At 48.0% G+C, this 17,300-nt stretch overlaps 1 protein-coding gene across 4 annotated transcripts in view; it reads left to right on the top strand.

Moving 5' to 3' along the window:
• The first annotated feature begins 1,279 nt into the window (after window positions 1-1,279).
• LOC134933026 (lateral signaling target protein 2 homolog) overlaps window positions 1,280-17,300 on the top strand; it is an 84,689-nt gene continuing 68,668 nt past the window's right edge. For 2 of the 4 annotated variants that reach the window (XM_063927962.1, XM_063927961.1), the window contains exon 1: window positions 1,282-1,555. In XM_063927962.1, coding sequence (XP_063784032.1) covers window positions 1,514-1,555 — 42 coding nt within the window. In that variant the 5' untranslated portion in view covers window positions 1,282-1,513. Of the gene's footprint in view, window positions 1,556-17,300 lie in introns of all 4 variants that reach the window. The other 2 variants (XM_063927963.1, XM_063927964.1) reach the window with 2 other exon arrangements.

The following is a 17,300-nucleotide window of genomic DNA, read 5'->3' as shown; positions in this document are numbered from 1 at the left end:
TGTTTAATCTTTTCCTGACCACTTATTTATGTTATGTAAATATGTTTAATATAGCATATACCAGGCATGTCCAAACTGCGGCCCTCCAGCTGTTGTGAAACTACACATCCCAGCATGACCTGACACAGCTTTAGCATTTTCTGACAGCAAAACTGTGTCAGGGCATGCTGGGATATGTAGTTTCACAACAGCTGGAGGTCCACAGTTTGGACATGCCTGGCCTATACCATAGACCATTTGTAGTGCTAAATATTAATACTGCATTCCATACAGTACCCAGTATATAAAAAGACAATATTTACATTAATGTCCAGGGTCGTTACTAGGTTCTTCTACCGCTCCCCAGACTCCAGCACTTCCTCCAATGTTCTGCAGAGTGGAAAGTTGTGGACTGCATTTGGAAACCCCCCTCTAGAAATCCTGCGTTTGTCACTGGCAGCGCTGTAGTAGTGAGGTGCAGGAGCAGCGCTTTAGTAGTGAGGTGCAGGAGCAGCGTTGTACAGTGAGGTGCAGGAGCAGCGTTGGAGCAATGAGGTGTATGAGTAGTGCTGTAGAAGTGAGGTGCAGGAGCAGCGCTCTAGTAGTGAGGTGCAGGAGCAGCGTTTTAGTAGTGAGGTGCAGGAGCAGCATTGTAGAGTGAGGTGCAGGAGCAGCGTTGGAGCAGTGAGGTGTATGAGTAGCGCTGTAGAAGTGAGGTGCAGGAGCAGCGTGGTAGTAGTGAGGTGCAGGAGCAGCGCTCTAGTAGTGAGGTGCAGGAGCAGCGCTTTAGTAGTGAGGTGCAGGAACAGCATTGTAGCAGTGAGGTGCAGGAGCAGCGTTGGAGCAGTGAGGTGTATGAGTAGCGCTATAGAAGTGAGGTGCAGGAGCAGCGTGGTAGTAGTGAGGTGCAGGAGCAGCGTTGCAGATGCAGTAGTGAGGTGTATAAGTAGCTCTGTAGCAGTGAGGTGCAAGAGCAGCCTTGTAGTAGTGAGGTGTATGAGTAGTGCCGGAGCAGCGCTGTAGTAGTGAGGTGTAGTAGGCTGCTCCTGCACCTCACTCCTACAGAGCTACTTATACACCTCACTACAGCAACGCTGCTCCTGCACCTCACGTGCAGGAGCAGCGTTGCAGGAGTGAGGTGTATAAGTAGCTCTGTAGGAGTGAGGTGCATAAGTAGCTCTGTAGGAGTGAGGTGCATAAGTAGCTCTGCCTCTGTAGGAGTGAGGTGCAGGAGCAGCCTTTTAGTAGTGAGGTGTATGAGTAGCGTTGAACGTTACTCATACACCTTCCTACTACAACGCTGCTCATACATCTCACTACCACACCCTCTGCTCTTGCACCTCACTACTACAAGCCCAGTCCCGGGATGCATGGCCCCGCCCACTTCCCGGGAGCAGCAGCGCCTCCTCCCCACCCTCACCCTGTTCCCAGGTCGGACTCCGAGTGACGTCTGCTCGCGGCCAGTGATCTTTGTTGGAGCAGCCAGGTGAGAGACGGGAGCGCAGTGAGCTCACACATACAGCACTGCAGCAGCATGTTACCCTCCGTGCTGAGAAGGTGGCTGAATAGACCAAAGGTAGGAAGCTTCGTACACCTGGCTGCCCAGTACACCACCCTATGCTTCAGCCACATACTGCTCATCTCTCGCATTAGTTTCCCTTCACTTTATGACTGCTGTGCTCCTGTATATCCTGCCCACCTGGTGACCTGAGGTGTTGCCCATGTTACTGTATAAGTTGTAGGGTTAGAGATGTGATGTGTGTTGCGGTGGTATGGAATAGGAAGTGTTAATGTAGTACCTGATAAACCTGTTCAAGGGCTGTGAGCCTGTGTGGAAATACACCCATGGAGAAGAATAACAGAGGGCTGGCTCAGCAGCAGGTATGTGCCCTGCCAGTCTTGCTTTGTTCCCCTTCACATCACCCGGGTGTGGAGGAATCTCTCCAGAAATAAAGGCTTCTATCCACAGCTCTGTAGCCTGTGTGATTTCTATGTAGAGAGTGCTCCATGAGTAAAGTGTCTTTTCTTTAGTGCATTAAGTAATAATACTGACAAATTCTTCACCTGAGTAAACTTGTAAAGTTTGTCAAAACTGTGAAAACCAACAGTAACCTGTAAATACATAGGGGTCTGTTCGTGAAGCGGTGAACAGTGTGGAGAAGTGAGCCTGTGGAGAAGTTGCCTATGACAACCAATCAGCTGATACGTACAATTTTATAGAAGACGCTTTATACATGTTACCTCAACACTGGTTGTTATGGGAAACTTCTCCACTCCTTTTACTGCTCCGTGAATAGACCCCAGAGTATTGCTCCTGAATATAAATCTTGTTGTTTCACCTTAAGGCTACTTGGGTGGGATCAGTACAAGAACCCGGCGGTCTGAATGCCGACACCGGGATACCGACAGGTGGTGAGCACAACGCACACTAATTTATTCTCCCTCTATGGGTGTCGTGGACACCCACAGAGGGAGAATATGTCTGGATTGTACCGGTCGGGATTCTGACCGGCGGGATCTTGACCGGATCCCACTTGGGTACATCATGTGGTCTCCATGTGTGAGACTGCACCACCTACATCCCATATTCTGTGTTTTATTCCTCATCGTTTATTCTATGGGGTATGTTCAGTCATACGCAAGGCTTCATTCGTTCTCATATTCAGGAAGTACAGCTTTGCTTCCTTTTGCTTGTGCGCCATAGAGCTGCAAATTATGCAGTGTGTTTCCCCTCAGAATGGTGCGCAGCCATGCATTATTTGGACATCTTGCAGATAGTTGAATCTGCCCCATGTTTTGTAATTAAACAGTATAAAAGTTGGGGGAACCCAGGTGGCAAATCCACTTCAGTTGTGTGACATTGGTGTACATATAATTCTAACATCTTTTAAAACATAAGATCAAATATATATTGTAAAGAGAACATCTACAGCAGGCCTGGCCAACCGGTGGCTCTTCAGCTGTTGTGGAACTACCCGTCCCAGCATGCCCTGCCACAGTTTTAGCATTCCCTAATAACAAAACTGTGGTAGGGCATGCTGGGATTTGTGGTTTCACAGCAGCTGGAGAGCCACAGATTGGCCAGGCCTGATCTACAGTATGCTCATGGGTATTGGGGGATGTGTGTTATCACTATTATTTGGTTTCATAGCCTGTCCTTTGTTGTACTTAATTACATATTCATATTATGCTGGTTGTCATTTAGATGGGTGTGGATCATTGGGTCGACCAGTAAAAGGTCAACAGTGTATGTCGATATGCACAAGGTTGACACAGGAAAAGGTCAACATGAGGTTTTTCTTTTGTGTTTACTCCGTAAAATGATTGGGAACCCCAATTAGTGCACCCCTTCCCCTGCATGGGTCACTTCGCTTGCCATGCTGCGAGCAACGTGCCTTGCTCCGCTACTGCTGCACTCGGCGTAGGTTACTATAACCAATCGTAGTCCACGTGGATGGTCAAGTATGAAAAAGTTGAAAATGGGGAAAAATAAATTGTAATAAAAACTCATATCGACCATATGCTATATGCTTTTGACAAGGTCTACCTTTTGACCATATTGACCTAATGCATGCCGACCAATAGTGGTCGACCTATTGACTGTCGACCTATTATCCGGATACCATTTAGATATATTTGAATCGGATAGCATTGTAGATGGTAGCATTTGGGGCAACATCCCCTCCTTTCCTTTATATTTGATCCACCCCTACAAAGTAGTTGTGGTCTCCCACTCCTAGGTATCTGTGCCACACTGTTTAAAGGGCAGTAGAGGACATGTTTTCTAATGCTTGGTGACACTTTGACATTCAGGATATTTAAACTTCCTGGGTGGAATTCAAATGTTTTGTCCGCTGGCAGCCACTAGATGGCACTCAGCGGAGCTATTCATTTGTAGCTCCGTTCGGGCGCAAATTATAGGCGCAATGGCTGCCGGCATCTGTATTTCATTTAGCACCCCCCAGGGGTGGCAAGCTGAAATGCGTGAAAACTGACCTGTTTGGGCACCCAAATGGCACTTTTTGCGATCGCGCCCAGCACTTTGGTCGTGTTTAGCTGCTTTATGCGGCTAAACCTGACCTCTACCTACTCGTGGTCTTATTTAGGTTGGAACGCGTAACAGTTTCCATGTGCAGAACGGGTCCTGTGATCGCATCTCAGATATGCCATCGCCTCTGCCTGATTGATGGGGCAGGGATGGCTTGGAAACAGGAGCATGTCGCCCCCATTTTCAGGTATTGGCAAGGCCATGGATAGTATTTCGGTGATGCAGTTTCCTTGGCCTCGCAAGCTGCCCTGAGATGGCAATGCTGCGCAATCTCAGGCTTATTCAGCCTGCAGTTGAAGATGAACATCATGACCGATGTTAATCCAGAAACGCGATGCTGTCGCATTTGCATTGCTAAGGATTGCCTTTGAAAAGTTGCTGCAAATTTCGATTGAATGATTCCATAAACTTGCAACCAAACACCTGCGTTACGCTAATGGTTTAATCACACAAACGGATTCTCAAGCAGGACTCCATCCCCCCCCCCCCCCCCCCCCAAGAAAAAAAACAAAACACCAAAAACCCAAAACATATGTAGACATAGAAATGCAGCTGTAGGTGTGTTGACCTTTCTACCCTCCTTCCACATGAACAATTTGTTTTATGCCGCTGCCTCTAAACCATGGGTCTTCAACCTGTGACCCTCCAGCTGCTGTGGAACTACACATCCCAGCATGCCCTGCCACAGTTTTGCTATTGAGGCATGCTAAAACTGAGCAGGGCATGCTGGGATGTGTAGTTCCACAACTGCTGGAGGGCCACAGGTTTTTTAAGACCCATGCTCTAAACCAGGGGTGGCCAACGAGTCAGAAACAAAGAGCCAAAAAATCTTGTTAGGCACATCAAAGAGCCGACATCAAGCCACAGGCGCACATGCAAAAATGGGGTGTGGCCTTGTGCCTGTTAGGCCACGCCTCTGGTATAAAATACATTTAAAAAGCCAGATCCATATAAAATAAATTTTTAAAGCCAGAACCAACATAAAATGCATTTAAAAAGCCACTTCCACATACGCTACTGTTTCACTTCAGCCAGCTACCTCATGTGTCACTCCTGCTAGCACACTCCTACAGTATATCACTACAGCCAGCTCCCCCATGAGTCACTCCTGCCAGCACTCTCCTGTGTCACTCCTGCCGGGACCCTCATGTGTCACTACAGCCCCCCCCTACCCCCCCCCCCCCCCTCCAAAAATACACCTTGTGCCATTGCAGCAGCCCCTTATGTGTCCTCTGTTTGCCAGTGGGTGTCTCACCTCTAGTATCTGGCTCTCTCTCAGTTCTCAGTCTCTGTAGTGCTGCTGCTGCCTGTCTGGCTGGAGTGCATCAGTTTCCGGATCTGTTGTGGTCACGTGACTGAGTGTCGGGAGCCACATTTGAATAAAGAAAGAGCCGCATGAGGCTCAAGAGCCACAGGTTGGCCACCGCTGCTCTAAACCATATTCAGCACTGATCATGTGGTAAACAGAGATTGTGCTGTGTTACTGTGGTCAGTGTTTCCAGAATTCATATTCTTTATCAGGTAGATTTCTAAAATTTCTCTCTACACTTGAGAATATTAAATGACACCCTAACTCATATTTACTGTAGGTGGAAACAAAATATATATTTTTTTTCTTGTCTCTCACTAATCCTTCAACTTGCTCCCTCTCATGTGCAAACATGTACTGTAGACACGGCATGTCATCAGCTTTTTTTCTTATTTGGCTCCATATGCCTGTTGTGCCAAAAGTACATAGATATGTGTACCCGAATAGTAATGCCTGAAAGTAGTATATCTTATACAAGAGGATCAGTGAGTTTTTACCTAATGTGGGCTGGATGCCCTTGTGCTATTGGTGTTCTACCCATATGCAAAAATAGGATTTGTTAGATGAGAAATGTAATGAAATACATTGTATATGCTAGGGGTACTTTTACTGGGGTGTTACATGGTTAGTTGTGTGGCGGGCTGAGAACATTTCTCCCTGTAATAGGATTTGGTTGTTGTACTTCCCTAGAGGTGATGCCTCAAATCACAGCATTTTTCAGAGAGGTTATAGCTTTGTATCTTGCAGAAAGTATCTTTCAAACTCCATCCACAAATATGAAAAAAAAAAAAAAAAATAACATTAAAATGACAATTAAAATTAAAATTCAATTAAAATTAAAATTGAGGACTGAGTACATTTCTTGTAAGAGCTGTTACATATCCCGTGTAACTATTTAAAAAGTGTTACATTAGAAATTACAATATATAATGTTTGCAATACTTTATGGGCTGAACGTGATGGCTTTGTATTTTATAATGGAGTTTCTTTATCTTTTATAAATTTGACAATATTTGGTCAATACGTTTTTTATACTTAAATAAAATCAAATCAGAAAACAGCCAAGCACTTTGGCCTTCCCAATAAAGGAGTTTCCATCTAAATAGTTTCCCATGTGACTATTTGCAGAACAACAGAGGAACTTTATAGTACACATGGAAGTGGTGGATGGAAGCAAACACTGGAAAAGTGGCAACATTTGAATCGTTTCATCCATTTATAGGCGATCTTGAACTTTGTGACAGCTGCAAACTATGGACGTTCTTGTTATGGCTACTGACCCTATGAACCATGTAAATTAGCACAGCAGTAAAGATTGCCCATAGAGGGGGCATGAGTCCATGTGTTAGCCAATACACAGATCTAAACTCTATATTTCTATTTGTACTTTGATAATATTTGCAGCCTGCTGATTAGGACTGTGTTCTGATCTCCTTTTGATCCTGGATTTTAAACTTTGGTCACATAACAGAAGTTTGCTCACTGCTCACAAAATCTAATCTGCAATGGAGGTTACTGGTCTGGCTAGAATGTTATAATATCATATTTCTCTGACGTCCTAGTGGATGCTGGGAACTCCGTAAGGACCATGGGGATAGCGGGCTCCGAAGGAGGCTGGGCACTCTAGAAAGATTTATGACTACCTGGTGTGCACTGGCTCCTCCCACTATGACCCTCCTCCAAGCCTCAGTTAGATTTTGTGCCCGGCCGAGGTTGGATGCACACTAGGGGCTCTCCTGAGCCTTTAGAAAGAAAGATAGAAATTAGGTTTTTTATTTTCAGTGAGACCTGCTGGCAACAGGCTCACTGCAGCGAGGGACTAAGGGGAGAAGAAGCGAACCTGCCTGCTTGCAGCCAGCTTGGGCTTCTTAGGCTACTGGACACCATTAGCTCCAGAGGGATCGACCGCAGGCCCAGTCCTTGGTGTTCGGTCACGGAGCCGCGCCGCCGTCCCCCTTACAGAGCCAGAAGCAAGAAGAGGTCCGGAAAATCGGCGGCAGAAGACATCAGTCTTCACCAAGGTAGCGCACAGCACTGCAGCTGTGCGCCATTGCTCCTCACACACACTTCACACTCCGGTCACTGAGGGTGCAGGGCGCTGGGGGGGGGGGCGCCCTGAGAAGCAATAATAACACCTTGGCTGGCAAAAATACCACAATATATAGCCCCAGAGGCTATATATGTGGAAAATACCCCTGCCAGAATATAGGAAAAAGCGGGAGAATAGTCCGCGGAAAAGGGGCGGAGCTATCTCCCTCAGCACACTGGCGCCATTTCTCCATCACAGATCCGCTGGAAGGAAGCTCCCTGGCTCTCCCCTGCAGTCTACACTACAGAAAAGGGTAAAAAAGAGATGGGGGGGCACTAAATTTAGGCGCAGTATACAATTATATAGAAAAAGCAGCTATAGGGGACATAACTCAGTTAGTCCCTGCATTATATAGCGATCTGGTGTGTGCTGGCATACTCTCACTCTGTCCCCCCAAAGGGCTTTTGTGGGTCCTGTCCTCTGTTGGAGCATTCCCTGTGTGTGTGCGGTGTGTCGGTACGGCTGTGTCGACATGTTTGATGAGGATAATGATGTGGAGACGGAGCAGATGCCTTTAGAAGGGATGTCACCCCCTGCGGGGCAGACACCTGAGTGGTTGAGCTTATGGAAAGAAATGAGTGCACGTATAGACTCCTTACATAAGAAATTTGACGACATGCCAAATGTGGGACAGCCGACTTCTCAGCTCGTGCCTGTCCAGGCGTCGCACAGGTCATCAGGGGCTCTAAAACGCCCGCTACCTCAGACCGCAGACCCAGATGTCGACACTGATACTGACACCAGTGTCGACGACGATGAGTCTAACCTGATGCCCACTAAGGCCATTCACTGCATGATTGAGGCAATGAAAGAGGTGTTACACATTTCTGATATAAATACAGGTACCACTAAAAAGGGTATTATGTTTGGGGAGAAAAAACTACCCGTAGTTTTCCCCCCATCAGATGAATTAAATGAAGTATGTGAAGAAGCGTGGGCTTTCCCTGATAAAAAAAAAATTGGTAATTCCTAAGAAGGTACTAATGGCGTTCCCTTTCCCGCCAGAGGATAGGTCACGTTGGGAAACACCTCCTAAGGTGGATAAAGCGCTCACACGTTTGTCTAAAAAGGTGGCACTACCATCTCCGGATACGGCCGCCCTCAAGGAACCTGCTGATAGAAAGCAGGAGGCGATCCTGAAGTCTGTATATACACACTCAGGCATTATACTTAGGCCAGCTATTGCGTCAGCTTGGATGTGCAGTGCTGTCGCTGCGTGGTTAGATAAACTGTCAGAAAATATTGACACATTAGACAGGGACACGATCCTGCTAACCATAGACCATATCAAAGACTCAGTCTTATATATGAGAGATGCACAGAGGGAAATCTGCCGACTGGCATCTAAAGTAAGTGCATTGTCCATTTCTGCTAGGAGAGGCTTATGGACTCGCCAGTGGACAGGAGATGCAGATTCTAAAAGGCACATGGAAGTGTTGCCATATAAGGGTGAGGAATTATTTGGGGATGGTCTCTCGGACCTAGTTTCCACAGCAACGTCTGGTAAGTCAGCATTTTTACCCCATGTCCCCTCACAGCATAAGAAGGCGCCGTTTTATCAGGTTCAGTCCTTTCGGACCCAGAAAAACAGGCGTGGAAAAGGCGGGTCTTTTCTGTCCAGAGGCAGAGGTAGGGGGAAAAAGGCTGCAACAAACAGCAGGTTCCCAGGAGCAAAAGTCCTCCCCCGCTCTTCTTCCAAGTCCGCCGCATGACGGTGGGGCTCCACAGGCGGAGCCAGGTACGGTGGGGGGCCGCCTCAAGAATTTCAGCGATCAGTGGGCTCGCTCACAGGTGGATCCCTGGATCCTTCAAATAGTATCTCAGGGGTACAAACTGGAATTCGAGGCGTCTCCACCCCACCGGTTCCTAAAATCTGCCTTGCCGATTGCTCCCTCAGACAGGGAGGCGGTGCTAGCGGCAATTCACAAGCTGTATTCCCAGCAGGTGATAATCAAGGTACCCCTACTTCAACAAGGCCGGGGTTACTATTCCACACTATTTGTGGTACCGAAACCGGACGGTTCGGTGAGACCCATTTTAAATTTTAAATCCTTGAGCACATACAGAAAAAAATTCAAGTTCAAGATGGAATCGCTCAGGGCGGTTATTGCAAGCCTGGACGAGGGGGATTACATGGTATCCCTGGACATCAAGGATGCTTACTTGCATGTCCCCATTTACCATCCTCACCAGGAGTACCTCAGATTTGTGGTACAGGATTGCCATTACCAATTCCAGACGCTGCCGTTTGGACTGTCCACGGCACTGAGGGTATTTACCAAGGTTATGGCGGAAATGATGATACTCCTTCGAAAAAAGGGAGTTTTAATTATCCCGTACTTGGACGATCTCCTAATTAAAGCGAGGTCCAAGGAACAGTTGTTGGTGGGAGTAGCACTATCTCAGGAGGTGCTGCACCAGCACGGCTGGATTCTGAATATCCCAAAGTCACAGCTGGTTCCGACGACACGGCTACTGTTCCTGGGTATGATTCTGGATACAGTCCAGAAAAAAGTGTTTCTCCCGGAGGAGAAAGCCAGGGAGTTGTCATCTCTAGTCAGAGACCTCCTGAAACCAAAACAGGTATCAGTGCATCGCTGCACGCGGGTCCTGGGAAAGATGGTGGCTGTTTACGAAGCAATTCCCTTCGGCAGGTTCCATGCCAGAATCTTTCAGTGGGACCTGTTGGACCAGTGGTCCGGATCGCATCTTCAGATGCATCGCTTAATAACCCTGTCTCCAAGAACCAGGGTGTCTCTACTGTGGTGGCTGCAGAGTGCCCATCTTCTATAGGGCCGCAGGTTCGGCATACAGGACTGGGTCCCGGTGACCACGGATGCCAGCCTTCGAGGCTGGGGGGCAGTCACAAAGGGAAGAAACTTCCAAGGACTATGGTCGAGTCAGGAGACTTCCCTTCACATAAATATTCTGGAACTAAGGGCCATCTACAATGCCCTAAGTCAAGCAAAATCCCTGCTCCTACACCAGCCGGTGCTGATCCAGTCAGACAACATCACGGCAGTCGCCCATGTAAATCGACAGGGCGGCACAAGAAGCAGCATGGCGATGGCAGAAGCCACAAGAATTCTCCGATGGGCGGAGAATCATGTACTAGCACTGTCAGCAGTGTTCATTCCGGGAGTGGACAACTGGGAAGCAGACTTCCTCAGCAGACACGACCTCCACCCGGGAGAGTGGGGACTTCATCCAGAAGTCTTCCAGATGCTGGTAAACCGTTGGGAAAAACCACAGGTGGACATGATGGCGTCCCGCCTCAACAAAAAGTTAAAAAGATATTGCGCCAGGTCAAGGGACCCTCAGGCGATAGCTGTGGACGCTCTAGTGACACCGTGGGTGTACCAGTCGGTTTATGTGTTCCCTCCTCTGCCTCTCATACCAAAGGTATTGAGAATAATAAGAAAGCGAGGAGTAAACACAATTCTCGTGGTTCCGGATTGGCCAAGACGAGCGTGGTACCCGGAACTTCAAGAGATGCTCTCAGAGGACCCGTGGCCTCTACCGCTCAGACAGGACCTGCTACAGCAGGGGCCCTGTCTGTTCCAAGACTTACCGCGGCTGCGTTTGACGGCATGGCGGTTGAACACCGGATCCTGAAGGAAAAGGGTATTCCGGAAGAAGTCATTCCTACGCTTATTAAGGCCAGGAAAGATGTTACGGCAAAGCATTATCACCGCATATGGCGGAAATATGTTGCATGGTGCGAGGCAAAAAAGGCCCCAACAGAGGAATTTCAGCTGGGTCGATTTCTGCATTTCCTGCAAGCAGGAGTGAATATGGGCCTAAAGCTAGGCTCCATTAAAGTACAGATCTCGGCTCTGTCGATTTTCTTTCAAAAAGAACTAGCTTCAGTACCTGAAGTTCAGACATTTGTGAAAGGAGTGCTGCATATTCAGCCCCCGTTTGTGCCCCCTGTGGCACCTTGGGATCTCAACGTGGTGTTGAGTTTCTTAAAATCACATTGGTTTGAGCCACTTAAAACCGTGGATCTAAAATATCTCACGTGGAAAGTGGTCATGTTATTGGCCTTGGCTTCAGCCAGGCGAGTGTCAGAATTGGCAGCTTTATCATGTAAAAGCCCTTATCTGATTTTCCATATGGATAGGGCAGAATTGAGGACTCGTCCCCAGTTTCTACCTAAGGTGGTGTCAGCGTTTCACCTGAACCAGCCTATTGTGGTGCCTGCGGCTACTAAGGATTTGGAGGACTCCAAGTTGCTAGACGTTGTCAGGGCCCTGAAAATATATGTTTCTCTATCGTCCTAGTGGATGCTGGGGTTCCTGAAAGGACCATGGGGATAGCGGCTCCGCAGGAGACAGGGCACAAAAAGTAAAGCTTTAGGATCAGGTGGTGTGCACTGGCTCCTCCCCCTATGACCCTCCTCCAAGCCAGTTAGATTTTGTGCCCGGCCGAGAAGGGTGCAATCTAGGTGGCTCTCCTAAAGAGCTGCTTAGGAAAGTTTAGCTTAGGTTTTTTATTTTACAGTGAGTCCTGCTGGCAACAGGATCACTGCAACGAGGGACTTAGGGGAGAAGAAGTGAACTCACCTGCGTGCAGGATGGATTGGCTTCTTGGCTACTGGACATCAGCTCCAGAGGGACGATCACAGGTACAGCCTGGATGGTCACCGGAGCCTTGCCGCCGGCCCCCTTGCAGATGCTGAAGTAAGAAGAGGTCCAGAATCGGCGGCAGAAGACTCCTCAGTCTTCTAAAGGTAGCGCACAGCACTGCAGCTGTGCGCCATTTTCCTCTCAGCACACTTCACACGGCAGTCACTGAGGGTGCAGGGCGCTGGGAGGGGGGCGCCCTGGGAGGCAAATGAATACCTATTTTGGCTAAAAATACCTCACATATAGCCTCCGGAGGCTATATGGAGATATTTAACCCCTGCCAGAATCCGTTAAGAGCGGGAGACGAGGCCGACGAAAAAGGGGCGGGGCCTATCTCCTCAGCACACAGCGCCATTTTCCCTCACAGAAAGGCTGGAGGGAAGGCTCCCAGGCTCTCCCCTGCACTGCACTACAGAAACAGGGTTAAAACAGAGAGGAGGGGCACTAATTTGGCGATATGCTTATATATATATTAAGATGCTATAAGGGAAAACACTTATATAAGGTTGTCCCTATATAATTATAGCGTTTTTGGTGTGTGCTGGCAAACTCTCCCTCTGTCTCTCCAAAGGGCTAGTGGGTCCTGTCCTCTATCAGAGCATTCCCTGTGTGTGTGCTGTGTGTCGGTACGTGTGTGTCGACAGGTAGGAGGACGATGTTGGTGAGGAGGCGGAGCAATTGCCTGTAATGGTGATGTCACTCTCTAGGGAGTCGACACCGGAATGGATGGCTTATTTAGGAAATTACGTGATAATGTCAACACGCTGCAAGGTCGGTTGACGACATGAGACGGCCGACAAACAATTAGTACGGTCCAGACGTCTCAAAAACACCGTCAAGGGTTTTAAAACGCCCGTTTACTTTAGTCGGTCGACACAGACACAGACAGGGACACTGAATCCAGTGTCGACGGTGAATAAACAAACGTATTCCTTATTAGGGCCACACGTTAAAGGCAATGAAGGAGGTGTTACGTATTTCTGATACTACAAGTACCACAAAAGAGGGTATTATGTGGGATGTGAAAAAACTACCATAGTTTTTCCTGAATCAGATAAATTAAATAAAGTGTGTGATGATGCGTGGGTTCCCCCCGATAGAAAATTATGGGCGGTATACCCTTTCCCGCCAGAAGTTAGGGCGCGTTGGGAAACACCCCTTAAGGTGGATAAGGCGCTCACACGCTTATCAAAACAAGTGGCGGTACCGTCTATAGATAGGGCCGTCCTCAAGGACCAGCTGACAAGGCTGGAAAATATAATAAAAAGTATATACACACATACTGGTGTTATACTGCGGCCAGCGATCGCCTCAGCCTGGATGTGCAGAGCTAGGGTGGCTTGGTCGGATTCCCTGACTAAAAATATTGATACCCTTGACAGGGACAGTATTTTATTGACTATAGAGCATTTCTATATATGCGAGATGCACAGAGGGATATTTGCACTCTGGCATCATGAATAAACGCGATGTCCATAACTGCCAGAAGATGTTATGGACACGACAGTGGTCAGGTGATGCAGATTCCAAACGGCACAGTATGGCCGTATAAAGGAAGAGGACTTGTTTGGGGTCGGTCCATCGGACCTGGTGGTCACGGCAACTGCTGGAAGATCCACCGTTTTTTACCCTAAGTCACATCTCTGCAGAAAAAGACACCGTCTTTTCAGCCTCAGTCCTCTCGTCCCTATAAGATCATATCTGCCCAGGGATAGAGGAAAGGGAAGAAGACTGCAACAGGCAGCCTATTCCCAGGAACAGAAGCGTTCCACCGCGTCTGACAAGTTCTCAGCATGGCGCTGAGACCGTACAGGACCCCTGGATCCTACAAGTAGTATCCCGGGGGTACAGATGGGAATGTCGAGACGTTTCCGCTTCGCAGTCTCCTGAAGTCTGCTTTACCAAGTCTCCCTCCGACAAGGAGGTAGTATGGGAAAAAATTCACAAGCTGTGTTCCCAGCAGGTGACAATTAAATTACCCCTCCTACTACAGAAAAGGGGTATTATTCCACACTATATTGTGGTACTGAAGCCAGAAGGCTAGGTGAGACTTATTCTAAAAAAAAAAAAAAAATTTTTTTTGAACACTTACAAAGGTTCAAATTAAGATGAAGTCACTCAGAGCAGTGATAACGAACCAGGAAGAAGGGGACTATATAGTGTCCCGGGACATCAGGGATGCTTACCTCTATGTCCCAAATTTGCCCTTCTCACTAAGGGTACCTCAGGTTCGTGGTGCAGAACTGTCACTATCAGTTTCAGACGCTGCCGTTTGGATTGTCCACGGCACCCCTGGGTCTTTACCAAGGTAATGGCCGAATTGATGATTCTTCTTCGAAGAAAAGGCGTCTTAATTATCCCTTACTTGGACGATCTCCTGATAGGGGCATAGTCCAGGGAACAGTTGGAGCTCGGAGTAGCACTATCTCGGATACTGCTACAATCAGCACGGGTGGATTCTAAATATTCCAAAATCGCAGCTGATCCCGACGACACGTCTGCTGTGCCTAGGGATGATTCTGGACACAGTCCAGAAAAAGGTGTTTCTCCCGAAAGAGAAAGCCAGGGAGTTATCCGAGCAAGTCAGGAACCTCCTAAAAACAGTGCATCATTGCACAAGGGTCCTGGTAAAAATGGTGGCTTCCTACGAAGCAATTCCATTCGGCAGATTTCACGTAAGAACTTTTCAGTGGGATCTGCTGGACAAATGGTCCGGATCGCATCTTCAGATGCATCAGCGGATAACCCAATATCCAAGGACAAGGGTGTCTCTCCTGTGGTGGTTATAGAGTGCTCATCTTCTAGAGGGCCGCAGATTCGGCATTCAGGATTGGATGCTGGTAACCACGGAGCCCAGCCTGAGAGGCTGGGGAGCAGTCACACAAGGGAAAAATTTCCAGGGAGTGTGATCAAGTATGGAGACTTTTCTCCACATAAATATACTGGAGCTAAGGGTAAATTTATAATGCTCTAAGCTTAGCAAGACCTCTGCTTCAAGGTCAGCCGGTATTGATCCAGTGGGAAAAACATCACGGCAGTCGCCCACGTAAACAGACAGGGCGACACAAGAAGCAGGAGGGCAATGGCAGAAACTGCAAGGACTTTTCGCTGGGCGGAAAATCATGTGATAACACTGTCAGCAGTTTTTCATCCCGGGAATGGAAACTGGGAAGCAGACTTCCTCAGCACGACCTCCACCCGGGAGAGTGGAAACTTCATTGAGAAGTTTTTTCCACATGATTGTAAACCGTTGGGAAATACCAAAGGTGGACATGATGGCGTCCCGTCTGAACAAAAAACGGGACAGGTATTGCGCCAGGTCAAGGGACCCTCAGGCAATAGATGTGGACGTTCTGGTAACACCGTGGGTGTACCAGTCGGTGTATGTGTTCCCTCCTCTGCTTCTCATACCTAAGGTGCTGAGAATTATAAGACGTAGAGGAGTAAGAACTATACTCATGGCTCCGGATTGGCCAAGAAGGACTTGGTACCCGGAACTTCAAGAGATGCTTACAGAGGTCTTATGGCCTCTGCCGCTAAGAAGGGACTTGCTTCAGCAAGTACCATGTCTGTTCCAAGACTTACCGCAGCTGCGTTTGTCGGCATGGCGATGGAAAGCCGGATCCTAAGGGAAAAAAGGCATTCCGGAAGAGGTCATTCCTACCCTGGTCAAAGCCAGAAAGGAGGTGACCGCACAACATTATCACCACGTGTGGCGAAAATTGTTGCGTGGTGTGAGGCCAGGAAGGCCCCACAAAGAAATTTCAACTCGGTCGTTTCCTGCATTTCCTGCAAACAGGAGTGTCTATGGGCCTCAAATTGGGGTCCATTAAGGTTCAAATTCGGCCCTGTAAATTTTCTTCCAGAAAGAATTGGCTTCAGTTCCTGAAGTCCAGAAGTTTGTCAAGGGAGTATTGCATATACAAACCCCTTTTTTGTGCCTCCAGTGGCACTGTGGGATCTCAACGTAGTTCTGGGATTTCTCAAATCACATTGGTTTAAAACCAGTCAAATATGTGGATTTGCAGCATCTCACATAAAAAGTGACCATGCTCTTGGCCCTGGCCTGGACCAGGCGAGTGTCAAATTGGTGTTTTTTTCTCAAAAAAGCCCATATCTGTTTGTCCATTCGGACAGGGCAGAGCTGCGGACTCGTCCCCAGTTCTCTCCCTAAGGTGGTGTCAGTGTTTCACCTGAACCAGCTTATTGTGGTGCCTTGCACCTACTAGGGACTTGGAGGACTCCAAGTTGCTAGAAGTTGTCAGGGCCCTGAAAATATATTCCAGGACAGCTGGAGTCAGAAAATCTGACTCGCTGTTTATACTGTATGCACCCAACAAGTTGGGTGCGCCTGCTTCTAAGCAGTCGATTGCTCGTTGGATTTGTAACACAATTCAACTTGCACATTCTGAGGCAGGCCTGCCACAGTCTAAATCGGTTAAGGCCCATTCCACAAGGAAGGTGGGCTCATCTTGGGCGGCTGCCCGAGAGGTCTCGGCATTACAACTCTGCCGAGCAGCTACGTGGTCAGGGGAGAACACGTTTGTAAAATTCTACAAATTTGATATCCTGGCAAAAGAGGACCTGGAGTTCTCTCATTCGGTGCTGCAGAGTCATCCGCACTCTCCCGCCCGTTTGGGAGCTTTGGTATAATCCCCATGGTCCTTTCAGGAACCCCAGCATCCACTAGGACGATAGAGAAAATAAGAATTTACTTACCGATAATTCTATTTCTCGGAGTCCGTAGTGGATGCTGGGCGCCCATCCCAAGTGCGGATTATCTGCAATACTTGTACATAGTTACAAAAATCGGGTTATTATTGTTGTGAGCCATCCTTTCAGAGGCTCCGCTGTTATCATACTGTTAACTGGGTTTAGATCACAAGTTGTACGGTGTGATTGGTGTGGCTGGTATGAGTCTTACCCGGGATTCAAAATTCCTCCCTTATTGTGTACGCTCGTCCGGGCACAGTACCTAACTGGCTTGGAGGAGGGTCATAGGGGGAGGAGCCAGTGCACACCACCTGATCCTAAAGCTTTACTTTTTGTGCCCTGTCTCCTGCGGAGCCGCTATCCCCATGGTCCTTTCAGGAACCCCAGCATCCACTACGGACTCCGAGAAATAGAATTATCGGTAAGTAAATTCTTATTTTCCAGGACGGCTGGAGTCAGAAAATCTGACTCGCTGTTTATCCTGTATGCACCCAACAAGCTGGGTGCTCCTGCTTCTAAGCAGACTATTGCTCG

Source organism: Pseudophryne corroboree, chromosome 6 (genome assembly GCF_028390025.1).
Source record: "Pseudophryne corroboree isolate aPseCor3 chromosome 6, aPseCor3.hap2, whole genome shotgun sequence".
Lineage (NCBI taxonomy): Eukaryota > Metazoa > Chordata > Amphibia > Anura > Myobatrachidae > Pseudophryne > Pseudophryne corroboree.
The sequence above is the reverse complement of the archived record's forward strand: the minus strand, read 5'-3'. Positions and strand labels throughout refer to the sequence as shown.